This window comes from Pleurodeles waltl, chromosome 11, assembly GCF_031143425.1.
Source record: "Pleurodeles waltl isolate 20211129_DDA chromosome 11, aPleWal1.hap1.20221129, whole genome shotgun sequence".
Lineage (NCBI taxonomy): Eukaryota > Metazoa > Chordata > Amphibia > Caudata > Salamandridae > Pleurodeles > Pleurodeles waltl.
In genome coordinates, this window is record NC_090450.1 from 234,735,285 (window position 1) to 234,755,326 (window position 20,042).

General features: G+C 44.6%; 1 protein-coding gene across 5 annotated transcripts in view; it reads left to right on the forward strand.

The window, feature by feature from the left end:
- Positions 1 to 20,042, forward strand: part of ACSL3 (acyl-CoA synthetase long chain family member 3) — a 503,023-nt gene that overhangs the window by 360,181 nt on the left and 122,800 nt on the right. For all 5 annotated transcript variants that reach the window (XM_069213474.1, XM_069213478.1, XM_069213477.1 and 2 more), the window contains exon 7: positions 4,517 to 4,640. In XM_069213474.1, the coding sequence (XP_069069575.1) occupies positions 4,517 to 4,640 (124 nt within the window). The remainder of the gene's footprint in view (positions 1 to 4,516; positions 4,641 to 20,042) is intronic.

Here is a 20,042-nt window from a genome sequence, read left to right on the forward strand (position 1 = left end):
GGAGTACACACACTCCTACTAAAATGTCATCTGGAGTATGCAGACTCCCTAGTTTCCCTCACATACGTCACAATTTACCTGCGATTTGCATAAGCGTCTACAAGCGCAACCTATAACTAGAACGCCGAGAACATACCTAACACTACTAGCAGGATCTGGGAAAGTCAATTCTGGGCTTAAGGGGACATCATTCTTGCTACAATTGCCATTTTGAAAACAAAAGTCCAAATCTCAATAATAGTGAACAACTAACCTAACTCAAACTATCACCATAAACATCGGTCACCACATAACTAGTTTTCCAAGGAAACTAACCATCCTCTGCTACCAAAAACTGTTGGCGCGCCTGGTCCTTAATAAGTACATTTACAAGGGGAGGCGCATAGGTCGATGAACCTTTTGATTCACATGGAGTATCCTAGCTATGAAGTGAGCAATGTTTCTCAATAATCAATACAAAAAAAATTCAATAACCGTTAGTCTAGTCATTGATCAGCAAGTAATTATCACACCATGACCTTTCAGTCATGAATAATCACAACTTTGTTTACGTTTTAGTAATTGTATTCCCTATTAGTTACAATACTAAGTCATGAGATCAGTTCAAACTTTATTCAACAAATCTGCATTGATTCATTACAAGGCGCCAAAAACATAACCTAATCAAAACTTTCACCAGAGTACATTCTAAAGCATTAGCATAACTCAACACATGAATCAAAGGCAATAAGTCAATGTGTCATGGAGTTCAGCAAATCAGTCTGTCAATCATTTGTCTCTGTGATCTGCAGACGTCATAGAGTAGGAATCTCACCTAACCCAGATTAGCATCAGCATGTGGGACTTCATGCAAAACTATATAGAACAAGAATTTAGAAAAACATCTGGCTAAGAAAAACTATTTAGACAGCGCAGTTGGTACATAGAAAGAAAAGGCACAAAAAGATAATTCAGTCATATTGTCAAATCTACCTATCCTTGGTATGGATCAGCAACAAAGTCAGTCTTCGTCCTCAGGTCATCAGTCGATCAGCATCACATCAGGCTCTCCTCCAGAGAGTATGAGCCAAATGACAGAAACTTGAATCACCTCTACAGTCTCGCAGTCTTGCTCCCTTACCATCTAATCTCTCATCCCTCTGTCTCGTTGTTATATCAGAGTCTCCCAGACTATCCCCCAATTCCTAATTGGCCACTTAATCGTATGGTTTTTCCCTACCCAATCAAATTTGTTAATCAAATCTATGAATTCTTATATTTCACAGTTCACACATCGTTGATTGGTTCACTTTGAGATGTCCTCATCATCCGGCTCGTCAGGTATCGAAAATGTTGCATCTTCTTCTCCAGTCAGTGTCTTCATTGTTTGAGACCTGGGAAAGTACACTTTACACACCAGTCACTGCATTACTAGTTCCATCAGCGTCTGTCCGTCGGCTCTCATAGAGGGTTCAGCTAAGCAAATTTTATTAACCAATGAGCAGTTCACGGTTAGTTGATTTTTTTCAGCATTTTTCATTAAACGCTAAGAAATACAGCTTCTGCATGAGGCCTGGCAAGACTAGGCCAAGACACTTGCTAAGTTAAGGCCTGCAATTTTTGCATTGCATAGGTTATATCTTGTAATATGACACATTACTACATTAATACATTTTCAGTATTTCATATATGGTAATTACTCTTTTAATATAATTCGTGAATGCTGGACACTCTGAGGTCACAATTTAAAAACGTGCACATTATTTTTCTAAGGTAATAATTTTCTACAAATTTCAATATTCAAAATACATAAACATCATTAATAATTTCTGATTAAGATATTTGCATTAACAAGGGTCATACAAAAAGGTGATCTGTCGTTTTCGGTGACCAATACAATTCTTTTCAATTTTTCCTAAAACAAAATCTCACTCTACTTGTATAATTATTCAAAGCCTAAACACCTCTCACTCTCTCAAATTGTCTTAATGTCTCCTTCTGTCTCATTCTCTTACTTTCTCTCTCTCTCTGTTCCATCCCATAATAGGATGGAAGAGAGAGAAGTAGTCATAGCAATGGTCTCTCCATACAATGACTTCACTGACCAATGACTTACCTGTGGCATAATGGTTAAGGTCACAGACCCTCACATTGAAGGTTGAGGGTTATTGTCTGTGTGTCTGTGGTCATTGTCCTACTTTAATTTGTTTTCAATCTTGGAAAGTTTAAGGTTCACAATGAAAGGTGATCTCACTATTTTTCATTGACAAATACATGTTTATTTTCAATTTGTCAAGAAATATATCATTATGCATATATCCTTCACCAAAGTCTAAACAAATTGTCTGTCTATCTCCTTCTCACAATTTCTCTCTTTTGCAATCTTTCACTCACACCCTTACGCACCCACTCACAGACCCACTCAGATCCTTGTGCAGCCACTCACAGACTCACTCAAGCACAAACCCACTCACTCTTGCACATCCAGTCACAGACCCACTGAAACTCTCATGCATCCACTCAGACCCACACAGACACACCCACTAAGACACTGATGCACCCACTCTCTCACCCAGGCACACACTCACAGCCACTCACCCCCAGAGACACCCTCTTAAACCTATTCCCACACTCAGAGAGATAGGCCGCGGTGAACTCCCACTGTGCACGGTCAAAGGGCAAAGCGCAGCATGGGGGTTGGGTGGTTCCGGGGGTTTGGCCGCAGGTCAAACCCTGTGGCCGACCGTTGCGCGCACGACCGAAAGCTGTGCGTGGCTGTAATTGGATTAACGTATAGTGATGAAAATTACTTTACGTTAGAAAAAAACATAATAAATTCACTGAAAAAAACAAAGGGTACAGGAACGTTATAGTTAGGAAATAGAATTTTTTTAAAACATAGAAGTTTGCTTAAAAAAACAAAGGTTACAGGGACGTTATGGTTAGGCTCACATTTTAAACGTACCAAACCATAGAAATTCACCAATTCGAGTTTTCTCACGTAACTATAACTCTTGCCCCCAAGGTAACTGTAACTCGCACCCTCGCCATGCACTGCTAATTACTGCACAAATTACTGCACTCATGACAATTTTGGTAACATCATTGATAATATCAAAACATCTGCAGTAAAATTATGGACCAGATAACTGTGCATGGCGTGGATGCGAGTTATAGTTGCCTTGGGGCACAAGTTATAGTTACTTTAGATAACTCTAACTATAACTGTTGAATTCTGCAGTTTGGTACGTTTAAATGTGAGCCTAACTATAACATCCCTGTAACCTTTGTTTAAGTGATCATGTATATATGTATGCATTTTTGTGCTATATATGTATGCATGCATATATATTTAATATGTGCCCCGGGTAATATTCAATGCTTATGACTTTGATGAGGATTACCCTCGAAGAGACCTAGGCATACAGGTGTGTAACTTATCCTTTTTAATTAATCTGGGGTGCCCTCTAGTTCTTGCCTGTATTGTTCACTTTACAGCCATTGCCAGGTTCATAAAGTACCCAGCCTAATACATGTTTTTTCACAGCTACCAAAAATATATTTTGTTTACTAAGGCCTAAAGATCCGGTATACACAATTGACCAAAACAATCTGACTATGAGAATTAGATATATGCATCTTTATAAGCCTGTGATCAAATCTTGCAATTCTGGAGCACTGCTTCCTTGGTGGCCCTTACACCACGCAGATGGATAAACAAAATGAAAGCTGTATTTCCCCCTTAGAATCCTCCACTTATGAAAGTGCAGTCAGACAATACCAAAAACCATCCCTTTCCTGTCCCACCTCTGGCATCTTTGAATCGTGAAGAGATCCATTTCCATTCGACATACAATAGGTTTGTGAACGTATTTCCCTTGTGGCAAAATATATTTTTCTTTAGAATCTTTAAAAAAATAACATAAAAAATCCTTGCCTCACTCCATGACATAGGCCCATAGGGTATTCTATGGCCTATATAACTTAGGTGTACGAATCTGTCCTTCGACATGTTACAGGTTTAAAATATTTTATGTTGCTTATTGCAAGGGAGAAGCAAAATGTTTGTTGGCGCTTGTAGGGCTTATTGGATTAACTATGGTGGGCCATCCCATAAGGTTTCTATTAAGTAGACAAGTATAGAAAATTGCTGCTTCTACTATTTTCATGAGAAAGCTTATCCTAAAAAGCTTGGTGTTCCAAACTGCCTGATGTAAAGCATGTTAAAGGGTAGTTGTAGTAAACACGAGACCAGTAAGTTGCTTCTGAAGGTTGTGCTACACATGGTACAAAAGTAAAAAAAAACAAAAAAAAATGTCCCTGCAGTTGTCCTTGTAAGACTGAGCCTTTTTATGGAGCCTCAGCATAGAGTTATGTTTTCCAGACTTTAAGTCTCGAAGCAAGTGTTAAACACGCACAAAACAGAGTAATATTTATAAGGTGAATTCTAGAAAAACATGGAGAATGTGTGCTCATGTTTATTGTTGACAATGATAAATCTGTAACTAACAGTATTAATTGTATTTCCTCCTACCAGGAAAAGTGACGTTTACATTGGATATTTGCCTCTTGCTCATGTTTTGGAGCTAAGTGCAGAACTTGTCTGTCTTTCACATGGATGTCGTATTGGCTACTCATCACCTCAAACTTTGTCAAGTCAGGTAATTTAAAATAATTTTTGCAAATGATCTCAGTTATCAACTGTGCTTTAGAATCAAGACAACCCCCATTGCACATTTTCATCACACTGGAGTATCTTACGGTGACCACTGCTGAACACCATTCTGGGTCTTCTCCTGTTATATTTGGTTGGAATTTGGGAATTTAAGAAACAGGAAGCCTAAAACAGGATCATTATGCAGAAAATGCTGTTGTAGCAAGTATAGCAGTTTGGGTCAGGAGCACACTCATTTTCTAAATCCAAACCATCTGCTACTGTTCAGTTTAAAATGTTCTAATATTCATATTAATTTAATACCTTATACAGTTCATAAAAGGTACACCATTATCAAAGTGCCAAATGGAGAAGACGGCCTTCGCTCACAACAAACAAAATGAAGCATTAATCACTTCTTTACCTCATTTGACACACAGTAAAATATTACAGAAATCTCGCAACTTCCTGAATCTCACACAGATATCTTCCTTCGATTAACAATTGCAGCCCTTTATGCCAAATGTGTGCCTCGCAGATCTGAAGAACATCCCGTGGATAAAACAGTGGAATCTGATCAAAGCACATTGCGTTAGGCTTTGTTCCAACATTTGGATCCAGGATTATGGATTAGTAGTTAGACACCAAGGGTGTCTCAAAACCATAAATATGATAGAGACTTCTAGTTGCATATTTCTTACCTTAGAATTTCCCCAGGCATCAGTCTGGACCCGGAGTCTTTTCATCGAGCAGTATCCATGCTCACTGTTTGGTGGCGTCAGTCGCCTCCATATCTGTCGTTGGCCTCATGGCCGCCGAATATGAAGTTGTGGTTCGTATATGGACCCCACCCTGTTGTGCTGATGTCAGTTCTTTTCTTACCGCGCCAGCTTACTCGCAGAGCCGAAGAGAGCTACCCCTACAATAGCTTTTTGGATTGCCTTTCGACCTTTTGTCGAAGTGTTTCGACTTCTTGGTGCATTGAGGATGCCATCATGGAAGACCGGCTTCAAGCCCTGAGACTCCTATCACCGAATGATCTCAGTGACGGATCCGCTCCTCGTGTGTCTGTGGTGTATGGACCGCAACCACGAACCGAAGTCGTGCTCTGACTGCCGGAACATGAACTCGAAGGCTTTGAGGTAGGGGTCCCTGACGCTACTTGCCGCCTGGCTCCGCATCGTTCCTTGTCTCGGTCGAGATGAAGGTCCCGACACTGCTCGCGGAGCCAACACCAGTCCTCCTCGTCCCACTCAAAATTGTCGGAACATTCAGTTAAGCACAAAAAGAAGTTTGAGGAAGCACAAGAGCTCTTTGACTTCAACACCGTCGGTCGGACGATGCGATGGAGTGTCTTCACTCTAGGCCTCCGTCTTCGGTCCCAACTTCTAGGTCAGCTCTGCGCCTCCCCGTGTTTCTGGGAGCCGGAGCCACCCATGCCTAACTGAAGGAATTTTATGAGGCCATGCGCCTCATCTTTGGGCAGTCCACCCCTGTTGGAGCACTTTCAGGCAGAGTCGGCAGGGGCCCATTTCAGTTCGCGGCAGCAGCAGCTTCGACCTCGTCACCAGGAAGCATCCAGGGATCTGCTTCCAGATCTGAACGAGCATCGGTGGTATTATTGCGATCTTCTCCAACTATGGTTCGGTCGTCAGCGCTGCCTGGGCCTGCTGGTGGTGTCAATCCCAAACTCATTGCGGACTACGACATGGAACCCGACTTCAGCAGGGACCTTGTTTCCTAGGTCAGATCCTGAACCTTATACTTATGGGTACGAGTTTTGTAAGAGTATTGAAGGGTCGCTGGGCCCTTTAAAATACCAACTTGAAGACCCAGTGGACTGGGCTCAGGAACTGGGTGAAGCCAGCGGTCTGGAAACCTCCTGTAGAGCTGGTATGCTTCCTTCCCCTACCGTGGCTACGGAGGAGGGGACATATTATTCCATGTTGGTGCAGAGAGCAGCCAAGGTTTTGGGCCTCAAACTGCCTCTGGTAAATGTCATGATGAACCTCCTGACTGAGATGCCTCAGATTGAGGCTTCCAGGTCAGAACCCCTTTTGCCAGAGGCTCCTATGAATAGGACAATAGCTTGCCGCCATAGCCCTGCACCTAACGACTCACCTTTCCTGACCCAACACCCTACTCCCTATAGATTGATCATCCAAGCCTCAACATCCCATGGTGCGTTCCATTCTGCTCCCCCAGATAGCGAATCCAAGAGGCTTGATCACCTTGGGAAGAAGCTTCTTGCATCCTCCATCCTGGCATTGTGGCATTGAGGTCCGTGAACACTCCATGCCTTTTGGGCAGCAACACCCATACTTTATGGGACACGGTTGTGCAAGTGCCCCCACAGGTCCTGGAGGAGGCCCAGGCCATTCTCTCCCAAGCTGTTGCTGATGGGAGAGACGCAGCGCAATCCATGATCAGATGTGGGCTGGATACGACTGACTCTCTAAGCAGATCAGTTGCTTCAATGGTGGCCTTGAGGTACCAGGTCTGGTTAAGGACATCTGGCTTTTCTGGGGATGTCCTGTATACACTGATATCTTTTGATGGCACCTGTCTCTTTGGAGACAAAGCAGACTCTGCACTCAGGTGCTTTAAGGAGTACCGGGCTACAGCCCGGTCCCTTGGTTTTGTGACTGCCACCTGCCCCCTCAGTCTTATTTTTGCCCTTTTTATAGCTATGGAAGTGGCGCCTAGCCACTTCATTCTAAACCAGCCACCACTTAGCGCCCAGCCTCTGTGGCTGGGGATGTGGGATCCAGCATCTGCGGGGATCAGGGTGCTAGAGGTCTAGCCAGTACACCCCACCCCTGTTAAGCTGCAACCTCCAAACCTTCCTAGTCTGACACTTCGCCACCAGGGACTGGTCGGTGGCAGGATTCGCCATCACCTGGCCTGCTGGCCAACCATCAAGTCACAGGTGGGTTTGCAAAGAGTCCAAAGGGGCTACTCCTTCCCATTTGAAACTACTCCGCCAATGCCACCATTCTATTATCAGATGACGGAGGATCACCTGCCACTTCTGCACGAGGAGGTTAAAGCTCTCTTGGCCAAGGGAGCCATAGAGAAGTTCCCTGTGCCAAAAGTAGGTTGTGGCGGTTATTCTTGCAACTTTCTGGTGCCCAAAAAGGACAAAGGCCTCTGTTGTATCCTAAACCTCTTCTCCCTTAATCTATTCCAAAGGAAGGAGTTCAAAATGCTCACTCTGCCCTGGACCCAGGAGACTGGATGCTAGCGTTGGACTTGCAGGACACATATTTCCATTCATCCTGCCCACAGATGTTACTTGTGATTCCTGGTAGGTCACAAGCATTTTCAACTTAACATGCTCCCCTTTGGCTTTACCATCGCCCCTCTGGAAATTCACCAAAGTGATGGCGATTGTCTCCGCTCGTATGCGCAGGTTGGGGTTTTCAGTCTTCCCCTACCTTGACGACTGGCTGTTGAAGATGGGCTCACCCAAGACTGTCATCTCCCAACTCCAGGCTACGGCGGACTTCCTGTATTCCCTGGAGTTCACTATACATGTGCCGAAGTCACACCTGACTCCCTTTCTGATGCTCCCTTTCATCGGAGCTGTTCTGGACACAGTGCAGTTCTGGGCCTATGCTCCATAGCTGTGAATCCAGGATATTCAGGCTATGATACCGATGCTTCAGCCTCTATCCTGGGTTTTGGTGAGAGTGACTCTTAGGCTGCTGGGGCTCATGGCCTCTTGCATCCTGCTGGTGATACATGCCAGATTGCATACGCGGCCTTTGCAGTGGGACCTGAAGTTCCTGTGGGCGCACCATCAGGGTAATCTCTACAACATGGTCCGGATTTCGGAGGGGACTGCACAAGATCTGCAGTGGTGGTTTTCAAACTGCAATTGGGTCAGAGGCAGATCACTCTTCCTTCCCTCCCTTCTACAGATGCAACGGCCGCATGGGAGAGGTGGAGATCAGAGGCATCTAGTCTCCGGTTGAGTCCGAGCTCAATATCAATCTTTTGTAGCTCAGGGCGATCAGGCTAGCATTAAAAGCATTCCTTCCCTCTCTCAAAGGGAAAGTGGTGCAGCCACCCTGTGGTACTGCAACAAGCAAGGTGGGGAGGGATCATGGACTCTTTGTCAGGAGGCACTGCGCCTTTGGGCAGCTGGAACATCAGGGCATATCCCTGGTGGTTCAACATCTGGTGGGTTCTCTAAACGCCAGAGCGGACAAACTCAACGGTCAGTGCCTGTTCAATCACGAATAGTCTCCATCAAGAGGTGAAGCACAGTCTTTCAGCAGTGGGCAGAGCTTTGGTTAGATCTGTTCACCTCCGCAGAGAATGCGCACTGTCAGCTATTTTGCACGTTAGAGTTTCCAAGGCAGCACTCGCTCAGCGACGCTTTGTCTTGAGTGGAACTCAGGCCTCCTTTACGCCAATATCACTTCTGCCCAGAGGTTTTCAAGAGGATCAAGAACGACCGGGCCCAAGTCATTCTTGTGGCTCCGGACTGGGCACAAAGAGTCTGGTATTCTGAGCTCTTGAGCTTGGCCATTGGTCCTGTGATCAGACTGCCCCTTCAGGAGGATTTTCTGTCGCAACATCAGGGGACAGTTCTCCACCCAAACCAGTTCAGTCTCCATCTTCTTGCATGGAGATAGACCGGCAGCAGTTGACAGCTTTTTACCTTCCATCCAAAGTCGGTGAAGTTATCTTGCCAGCCAGGCATCCCTCCACCAAAATGGTGTATGCCTGTCATCGGAACAAATTTGTGGTATAGTGTACAGACAAGTCTGTTGATTTCCCCTCCCGCACCCAGCCTTCTTTCGGAGGTTCTTTTGTTTGTTCTTTCTCTGGTCCAGCAGGGCTTTGCTCTGGGGCCCCCTTAAGGGTTATTTGTCTGCCATCTCTGCTTTACTCCAGTTGCCTGGCCAACCCTCCTTGTTAAGCCTCCCATTATTGGCAGACTTCTTAAGGGTCTTACCCATCTGTTTTCTCCTTCTCCGTTCATAATTCCCCAAAGGGATTTGAACTTAGTTACTACCTTTCTGATGTGTGCTTCCTTTTAGCCACTTCACAACTGCCCACTTTGCCTGCTTACTCTGAATACAGTCTTCCTTGTAGCCGCTGTCTCTGCCTGTAGAGTGGGTGAGCTTCAGGCTCTTTTCTCAAAACTACCTTCATTTCCATCCATCCTGACACGGTGGTGCTTCGTACCAGGGGCTCTTTTTCTACATAAGATAGCTGAGTCCTTTCATGTAGGCCAATCCATCAACGTGCCTACTATTTTACACACCTCACATTTTTCTAAGGAAGAAGAGAGACTCCACCGCCTGGACTCAAAAAGAGTGTTGGGGTTCTAGCTTGATTTTACAAAAGAATTCCCGGGTGGATAGTCAACTCTTTGTGGGTTATGTGGCTGCGGAGAGAGGTCAGGCTGTACAGAAGATAACCATCTCTAGATGGATTGTTCTCTGCCATGCTGTTCCTGATGGGAGAGATGCTCCCATGCTGTGCTATGCATTGTCTAAAAAGCAACCCCTGGCGAGCTTGCGCTCTCTCTACTAGAGCAACAGCTGCAACCACTGTTAGCATGCGAAGTTCCAGTCCTGGACATCTGTCAGGCAGCAACATGGGTTTCCTCACTCACATTTACCAAACACTGCTGCCTGGACAGTGCAATCCAAAGGGATGGATAATTTGCCCGTTCAGTTCTATAGGACTTCTTGGTATGAGCTTGGTTTGCTGACCCTCCTCCAGAGATGGTATTGCTTGGGTATCTATTCTAAGGTAAGGAATCTGCAACTAGAAGTCTATACCAGATGAACAAGTTAACTTAACCTTTGGTAACAAATGATTTGGTAGAGACATTCTAGCTGCAGATTCCTTATCGACCCACCCATCCTACCCGCTCTGCAAACTGATTTCTAGGGACAGGAACTTTCCTTTCAGGGCCCTAGTTCTGGTGCACCAGGGTCAGTGTTCTTCATGGCTATGTGCTTCTGGCATGGAAAGTCGTGAAAAGAAACTGACGTCAGCGCGCCAGGGTGGGGCTTAAATACAACCCGCAATGTCCTATCAGGTGATCACGACGCCATCGATGAGCGCGGATTCGATCAATGCCACCTAGCGGTGTGCAGGGGTACTGCTCGAAGAAAAATCTCCGGACAGACTGACACTTAGGGGAAATTCTAAGGTAAGATATCTGCAAATAGAATGTTTCTACTAGATCATTTATTACCGAAGGTAAGAAACTTGTTCTTTAAATGCACTTTTAAAAGGCCACTTTTATGTCTTGGTTTGAAAGTAACTTCTGCCGCTGGCCAGATTTGTTACTACCCCTCTCCTCTAAGAATCAGGGCTTGTTACTGTCCTTGTGCATAGCAGTGCGAGTGGCAAGGCCTAGGTATGTCCAGTTTATCTTCTGGGTGCCCCACAGTACAAGAGGGTAGGACATTTGCTTCATGTTGTTTTGAAAATATCGACCGTTTTCCTCCTCCCTTTGAAGGCAACGAATGCAAGTGTAGCTTTTTCATTTAGTCTTAAGGAGGTGGTAACCCGACCAATTACGAGCTAAAAATACCCAAGTACTCGCATGTTTAACCTCGTCAAAGGCTGCAAGGCTAATTACCTATTTGGTATTAGCCTTTTTTTTTTTTTTTACAAATGAAATCACTTTCATTTCTCCATGCTTTAAGGCTAGTTAAAATAACTGGGCATATACAATACAAACGGTTTCAGCTGAAATGGTGACCATTGGGCATTCCGATTTTAAAACACTACATTTTCCAATTGATGCTGAATCACCGAAGCTTTGGTGATTCTACCTATGTGCTAAAGTATAGATCCAGTCCACAGTCGTTCTTGGGCAGTTTAATCAAATGATTTACAACCCCCTAGTATCCCAGGCATTTAGACCTTTTATTGCTTCATATATTTTTTTTAATCAGCCACCCAAGCGTGAAACCATGATCCAGTGTCAACTTCTGCTTACCCATTTATTAACATAAATTAAGGTCATTTTCACCAGCATCCTGACAGACCAGTGGTGATAAGGCGCAGTTTGCTATATCATTCACCATGTTTTCGCACCAAGCCCTTTGTAGTGTCAGTTGAGCAGAGACATGTGTAAGAGAATTAGTGTGCGAGAAAATAAATTAAGCTTGTTTACATTATGCATTTATTTGCAACAAATTGATGCCGTTTCTTCCCTAAAAATAAATGTTGAATACCATATGTTACGGTTCAGACGGCGTTTAACCAAAAACACATTTTATTCTTGGAATTGTTGTTTACTGAATACAATTGCAAACCAAGGATTATAATCCCAGCATGCAGATTGCTTTTGGTTTATAGAGTGGTCCAGGATTTCACAGTTGACTGTTACTGCTGGTCACACTTGGCTGTGCTTTGAATTTGGGATTGTGATTGAGTTTGGATGTTGGGGCTTTCAGGAGCAATATTAGAAAACAATTTTGAAATGAAATGATGGGTAGTACATGAAAAAAAATAAACTTTCAACCGAATGACTGGAAAGTAGAGCGCAATGATGATTTAAAAAAAAGCTGATGCAGACACGGAGCAATAGCAACGAGTAAACAAGACTTCTGGATATGTACTTTCGCAAATATAGACACTAAACATGGATCTTTATGTCACATGAGAAACATGAAAATGTCAACAACCTTGATTAAAGTGGAAAACACTGTGGATCAGTTGGTACGGGCATTTGCTGATACTTTCCCCCACCGCCACTAATGTTCTTTGTGGTACAGCACAAGTGTCAAGCACTGATGGCATCCATTCCCGGCGATCCAGCTCATGAACACTTTCTCTTACTTCATGTAGATGTTGGTGGAGAGCAGAAGGAAGATTTTGATTCTCGATGATCTCCTTAGCTGCTCTTTTATCCAGATCCCATGTCAGTGAATTTTAGCAACGTAGCGCCATGAGTACAACGGTACTTGTAAAGTCGGGAACAGGGATGCTATTTTTGTTTCTGTACTTCTTCTGTAGTAGGGTGTAATTCTATTAACCACCAAGTGATCACTCACCATGTGTAATACCTTCAGCCAGTTGTGGCTTTCCCTTAACAGCATGCTGAGACTCTTGAGGACATTCTGACATTGTTAAATGCCATATTGCAAGACTCCTAGGGGAACTTGATGCGAGTTAAAAACCCTGGACTGGCTAAAACCGTTGTAAATGACGAGGGACCGATTGTGAAATCCTAAGAGTAGGTTAATGTTATAATTGATTGCTTAAATATCTCTTCCCAATATTTGTTCTGAAAACCACTGGTCTGAATGTTTTTTCATTAGTGAAAAAACATTTTAATTTAAGGCAGGAGTTTACAAAATAGTAGACTGCTAGTGGTACCATGTGCCCCTAAGTGACGTATGACACATTCATCCACTTCTACTTTTTTAATAGCACTACCTTGCTCATTCCTGTCATCCAGTGTGGTACTCAGAGCAGTGCTTAATTTGAGCCGGTGGGACCCACGTCACTCTTTTTATGGGACCGGCATATTTGTGTCCCCATCAAACTTTGGGCCAAAGCCAGAGAGAGCGATAAACAAAAGGGAGATAGATGAAAGAAGAGGAAAGCGATGAATTAACAGTGACAAAGTGATTATAAAGACCCTTAAAGAGTGATAAAGGTGCTGGGCGTGTGCGATTATGGATGAAAGAGGCACAGGGTGCAATCAAGTATAAGCAGCCATTATGTACTAACCAAAAGTATTACATTTTTTTCTTTTCTCACTCAAAGTTGTTTCGACTATGACCTCTGATTTTTCGTTGTCATTTTGGAAGCAAAATATATGAATGGGAAGTAGATGTACAATTAGTAAACAGTTACTTTTGCAAAGGGGTACAACATTTTTCCAACTCGCGTGCGATGACAGAAAATGCCAAATTTATTCAGCAAGACACAACAACCCAACTTCAAGTGGACTGCACTGTTGATCAGGGTTTTCAGGCATTTTCTTAACACCTTTCACCCACTTCAATGGCCTTATGTGTTGCAGCAGATGTTTCAGGCTCTACGGTCAATTATTTTTGCCTCTTTTAAAAGAACACGATTTCACAGTCCTTAGAGCTGCCCAGAAAGTTGTTGGTTCTGCATGGTCACCTCAGGTTTTCTTGGGAGATCTTGTATCCAGTTCCCCAAGTGTGTGAATTTAGAAACATAAGAACCGAAATAATAGGAGTTTTGTGCTTTCAACTGGCACAAGAAGGCATGCAGATCCAGAAAAGCACTTGCCATTCTGCAAGAACTTGCTATGCTTCAGCATTTAAGAGGTTATCTAGTGAAAATATTAAAGCGTGTTTTTTTTACCCACATTTGCATCATCAGTAATTATCAGCATTAACAGTTCTGATATGCCCCTTTGTTTGATGATATCTGATTGGGTTGTAAAACCTTTTGTGACTGAATGGCCACTTTAAAGTGATTTGATGTTTGTTTCCAGGCAAATGGTGTCAAATGCATGATTGATATGCAATCACTTTTTTTTTTTAGAATACTAGCCATTGTGGAATTATTAAATGAAAGGCTTAACCTTCTCCACCATATTATGCACAATGCCTCTTCAGACGGCTTATATACTGAGATAGACACTTATTTGTGTGGATGTTGAGCCCAATTGTGCAGTGCTAGTGACTTTCATGTTCAACAGTGAAACGTTACATTCAAATATGATGGGGTTGTTTTGGGTACACACTTTGGTGTTCTCTCCAAAGTTCTGTCTCCTTCCAGAAAAGTCAGAAAATTGAATTGCCTATTACATGAAAGGCACTTCTGTACAATATTAGTTGCACTGAGACTTTTCACAAATTAAATTGACTCTTTGTAGCATTTGGACAGCGTCCCAAAGGGGTTGGGGGTTAATAGTTGTAAGCCAATTGACTACTCCTGATCCCTCCTGCATAATGTCCTGCATTTAAGGAGTAGTCACTTTGGCATGGATCTCTGTATGTAGTTTTGGAAATGCATTTGTGTTGACATTTAAACCCAGCGAGGAAGATCCGGTGAACTAGGCATATCTTCAGTCGTCTTTCGAGCTACTGCTGTCTAGTCCATTTACAGAATATGAAAATACAGCCGACTCCTGTTGAAAAGGAAAACATTACATACTTTTACGCTAATTTTACAGCTTGTTTCTGTTAGAGATCTATATATTACCCACCCACCTCCTGTGGACTAGACGCACACAATATGTTCAAAGTACAGAAAATATGGTGTCAAGATGCACGGTGGATTTTCGGGTGACACAGTGCTGGCCCATTCCAGTCATGCCATAAAAATAAACTTTGGTAAAACAATAAAAAAAAGTGGATGAAGTATTTCAAGCCCAGTATTAGAGGGTGGATTAGGCCGAGCATCGGAGTTCTTCACCGAATCAAGTTGTGGAACCACCGTTAAATGTAAGTAATGTTTCACTAGTTCCCTAAATGTCTCGTCATACAGAGTGTAGTTGTCTGTAAACCTTGGACTGACTGAGAGTTATGCATGACGTTGGGGGTGGTGGGGTGGGGGAGCCTGGTAACCATGTTCTGTATACTAGTGAGTAACTGATATGTAACTGATAACGCAGTTCGTGGTTAGGTACTGAAGTGGAGCACTTGGGATCTGTGTGAACAGTAATGCAGGAGAAATACACGACATTGAAGCAGTATGAATGGAGAGATTATCATAAAGTGTTTGTCACATCCATGAATACATTTAATGCTACTAATTCCCAATTGGACTAGTTAGGACACTTTCACACTATATTCGTTGATATTGTATTTAGCTTTGCAATCACTGTTGCTTTCTATGAACCGTTTTGGGGGGCAACCACTCTCCAAATGCTTCTGTACATGTCTTGGTAAATCCAGTGTGATTATTATTTCACCAGTCGACTATCTCCCTAACTGTGCCAACATCAGAAGCCTGTCTTCATGTCATTGTCTGTACTTGTCACATACATTCTGGGCCAGATGTAATCATTTTTGCAACTGTAAATGCTCTGGTTCGAAGTTTGTGCCTGCACAATTTTTGGGGGGAATTTAGAAAGGCTATATTGTAATTCTGTAACAAGTTAATGAATCACAAATTGTGTTTGGAAGGGCATAACAAATTGCTATCTGGAAGGGGTGCATTTAGGGCATTCCTTCCAAACAGTAATTCATAATGGTATGTATCAGTGTATCTGATTTAGACGTCTAGTCACAGATTCCTTATCTTAGAATATTTCAGAGGCTTTAGACTGGATCAGGAAAGTTTTGACAGTCAGTACTCCTGCACACCGGTTTGTGGAGTCCTTTGGTCTGCGTGGCGTCATCAGCGCTTAAAATGATGCATGCCTGTATATATGCGCCACCCTAGCGCACTGGCGGCAAGTTATTTTCTTTCCACGCTAGTAAGCACACATCTAGAGAGATACCCAGAGTAAATTTTTGACTGACCCCTTTCAGCCTTTTGACTAATTATTTATTTATTTTTGTCTTCAAGACTGTGTACCTGACTTACATTTAGACGTACGGGTTACTCCGTCACAGTGGTGACAGATGTATTGTTCGCCGAAATATAAATCCCATTATTTCCTTAGGGATTTATATTTTGGCAGGCGGGATATCCGTCACCGTTGTGATGGAGAAATCCATCTGCTGGAATCTAAATCAGGCCCTTTGTCTCCTGGTTTGTTTGAAAATGTCCACCAAGAAGGCAGGTTTCAAACAATGCCGCCTGTCACCATCAGATGTCAGTGACTGACCCGTTTGGTTTGCCGTTGGTGTGTGAAGTGCAGTCTAAATGCCAAGACTTGCAAGGATTGCTGCATCATGCAGCCGAGGTTGCTGTGCAAACACTCCCTCAAACACCTTGCTGCCTAGCACTGGATGACCCTGCCATGTTCCAGATCTTCATCACAAGTATGATCCTGAGATCCTTCGCCAAGCCACTTCCAGTGATTGCTGTCCAACTCGAAGTCATCAGGAAAGTCCGGAAAGTCCTGCATGAAGAAGTAGTCGTCATTGAAGAGGTGTTCGATTTCGCTATGGAAGTCTTCAGACAAGACGCTGTGCTGTCGGTGCTTAAGGGCTAGCTTTGTGGTGGAGCCCGGGCTGTCTGCCCCTCCCTGAGTTTCCGGGAACCAGAGCGACCTCATCCAGCTAAAGGAATTTACGGGACCATGCATCCCCTCCTTAGGCGGTCCAAACCCTCTGAAGCGCCTTTGGGCCCTACAGGTTTAGGACGGGCCACTACTGGTTTTCCACTGCCGAGCCTGCTTTCAGCACCATTCGGGCCCATGGATCCAGTGACCGATCCAGGGCAGTGCTTGTCGAGTGACCTAGACTTTCCCTAGCGCCCGCTTCAGTGCCGATGCCCATCCGTGGCATCTTCCCCATTGTCATTCCTGACTCCGACACTGAGTTGGACGAGCATCAGAACCTCCCCATCTAATACACTTCTCTCTTTCAATGAAACCCTTACCGATATCCTGCTTGGGGCTTGGTCTGAGCCCTGCACAAGAGCTCCTGTGCTCAGAAAAATTGAATGGCACTATCGCCCCTTCACAGGAGACCTCTGTTTCTTCATCCACCACCACACCCCACAGATCTTGGTAGTCCAGGCTTCCACCTCCAAACTCCACCAATCTGCGTTCCATACCACCCCACCAGAGAGAGAATCCAAAAGGCTGGATAGCTTTTGGAAGAGGATGTCCATTTCTGCCAGCCTAGCACTGTGGTCAGTGAACACTGCAAGCCTCATGGGACAATACTCTCATACAATCTGGAGCTCTGTTATGCAAGTGCTGCCTGTGGTCGCAGAGGAGTCAAGAGCCCTAATCTCTCTCAAGCAGTTGCTGTCAGGAGAGATGCAGCCTCATTCGCCATACATTGTGGGCTGGACACAACAGCCTTGCTGGGCAGAGTAATGTTATCATCGGTGGCCTTTAGACACCACACCTTGTTTGAGAACCACTGGCTTTTCAGGGGATGTCCAGTCCTCACTCATGGACATGCCCTTTGAGGGCTCCTGTTCATTTGTAGAGAAGGCAGACTGCTGGAGTACTTTATGAACAACAGGGGCTACAGCCAGGCCCTTGCAGCTTTCCACGGCCCCTCGCCAAACCCATTCTGCCTTGCGTTCTTTCGTGGCCATGGAAGGGGCTTTCAGCCATGTCTCCATCCTTCCAGTCAGCAGGCTTCCAAACCTTTGTGGTGGAGGACGCAATTTCCTTAGACCACGCTGGACAGGAAACCAGAGGTCTGAGCATTCCACCAATCCCCGGCAATTGCAGCCTTCGAATCGCTTTAGTTTGTCCTCCAGTCATCATGGGCATCCAGTCGGCGGGTAAGATAACCATCACCTGCACTACTTGAGGTCAGTGACTTCCAACCGTTTGGTTTTGCAGATCGTCCAAAGGGGTTTTCCCTTCCCCTTTGTGAGCACCCAGCCTCCATGCCAGCAACTTGCGACAGTCTGGAAGACCACCCCTCCTTACTCTGTCAAGAAGTGTTGAGCATCTTGGCCAAGGAAGTCATAGAGAGGGTGCCAACATCAGAAGGTAGGTCAAGGTTGCTATTCCGCTACTTTCTGGTGCCATAGAATGACAGATGACTTCATCCTATTTTAGACCTGTTCCTTCTCAATCTCTTACTCAAGAAAAGCAAATTCAAAATGCTCATGCTCATTCAAGGTATGTCTGCCCTGGACCCAGGAGACTAGATGGTAGAGTTGTACTTGCAGGACACATTTTTACATCCCCGTCCTGCCTGTGCACTGACTTCACCTGCAGTTCACGGTGTGCCGAGAGCAGTTTCAGTTCACCCTCTTCCCCTTTGACCTTACCATCCCCCTCGGGTGTTCGCCAAGGTGATGGTGGTGGGTGCTGCACAACTGCGAAATCAAGAGTGGAAGTCTTCCCATATCTCAACCATTGCTGTTGAGGGCAAGCTCACCCCAGGCAGTCGTATCCCACCTCCAGATTAAGGTGGACCTCTTGCACCTCGTTGGGGTTTGCTAACAAATTGCCTAAGTCACACCTGGCTTCTTCTCAGATGCACCCCGTCATCAAAGCTGTTGAGGACACAGTACACTTTTTGGCCTATCTTTCTGAGCTGAAGGGGATTATCAGACACTATACTGTATTTCAGTGAGATTGACTCTGAGGCAGCTGGGCCTCATGGCCTCCTTCATCCTGCTTGTTGCGCATGACAGTTGGCATGTGCAGGCTCGGCAGTGGGTCCTGAATTTCCAGTGGGCGCGGCATCAGGGGAGTCTCTCTGACATGGCCTACATCTCAGAGGGGGGGACAACCAGTAGTGGCTGGAGATCCACGATTGGCTCAGCAGCAGATCCCTCTCCCTTCCCCAACCGTAGCTGACTGTAGTGATGGATGCATTACTCCTGGGCTGGGATGGTCAGATGGTAGAGATGAGAGGTCTCTGGTGGAAGGTAGGCTCCACTTTAGCCTTTTGGAGTCCGCGTAATCTATTTGGTGTTGAAAGCCTTTCTTCCTTTAGTCGGGCTCTCTCAACGCCAGAATGAGTGAACTAAGCTGTTGATGCCTAGCAGATCATGAGTGGCATCTCCATCCGGAGGTGGTGCAAAGCCTCTTTCAAGAGTGTGGAGAGCCTTGATTAGATCTATTTGCCACCATTGAGAACATGCAATGTCCGCAGCATTGATTCCTAGAGTTTTCAAAGTAGCTCTCGCTTGGAGACGCCTTTTTCCTCAAATGGTGCACTGGCCTCCTGTACTCCTTTTCACCAACACCACTGTTGCCCAGAGTTCTCAGGAATGACTTGGCCCAAGTCATTCTTGTCTCCAGATTGGGTTTAGAGAATCTGGTATCCTGAGCTAGTGAGCATGAGCATCGGATCTCTGATCAGACTGCCTGTTCGGGAATATCTTCCGTTGCAGCAACTGGGCAGGGTTCTGCACCCAAATCTGAAAAACTGTGTTTTCATGCGTGGAGAATGAGCAGGAGCAAATGTTGACAGCTTTTGGCGTTCTGCTGAAAGTCTGAAATGTTATTTTGGCAGTTAGGCGTCCTCCACCAAGATGGTATACCTACTTCACTGGAGTAACTTTGTGGCATGTTGTACAGATAAACATGTTGATTCTCTTTCTGCACCCCTTTCACTGGGCTCTGCTTTGGGCACATTAAAATGTTATCTTTCTGACATTTCATCATTTGTGCAGTTGCTACGCCAGCCATCCCTTTTTAAATCCCTTATTGTAATTAGGTTCCTTGAAGGTCTCCAGCATATGTTCCCACCAGCACCTTTTATTTTGCCCTAGTAGGACCTAAATCGGGGTCTTAAATTCCTGATGTGTGTCCCCTTTGAGCCTCTCCACAACTGTCCACTCAGACTTCTCACCATCAAAACAGCCTTTTTAGTGGCAATCACATATTTCAGGAGGGTTGGTG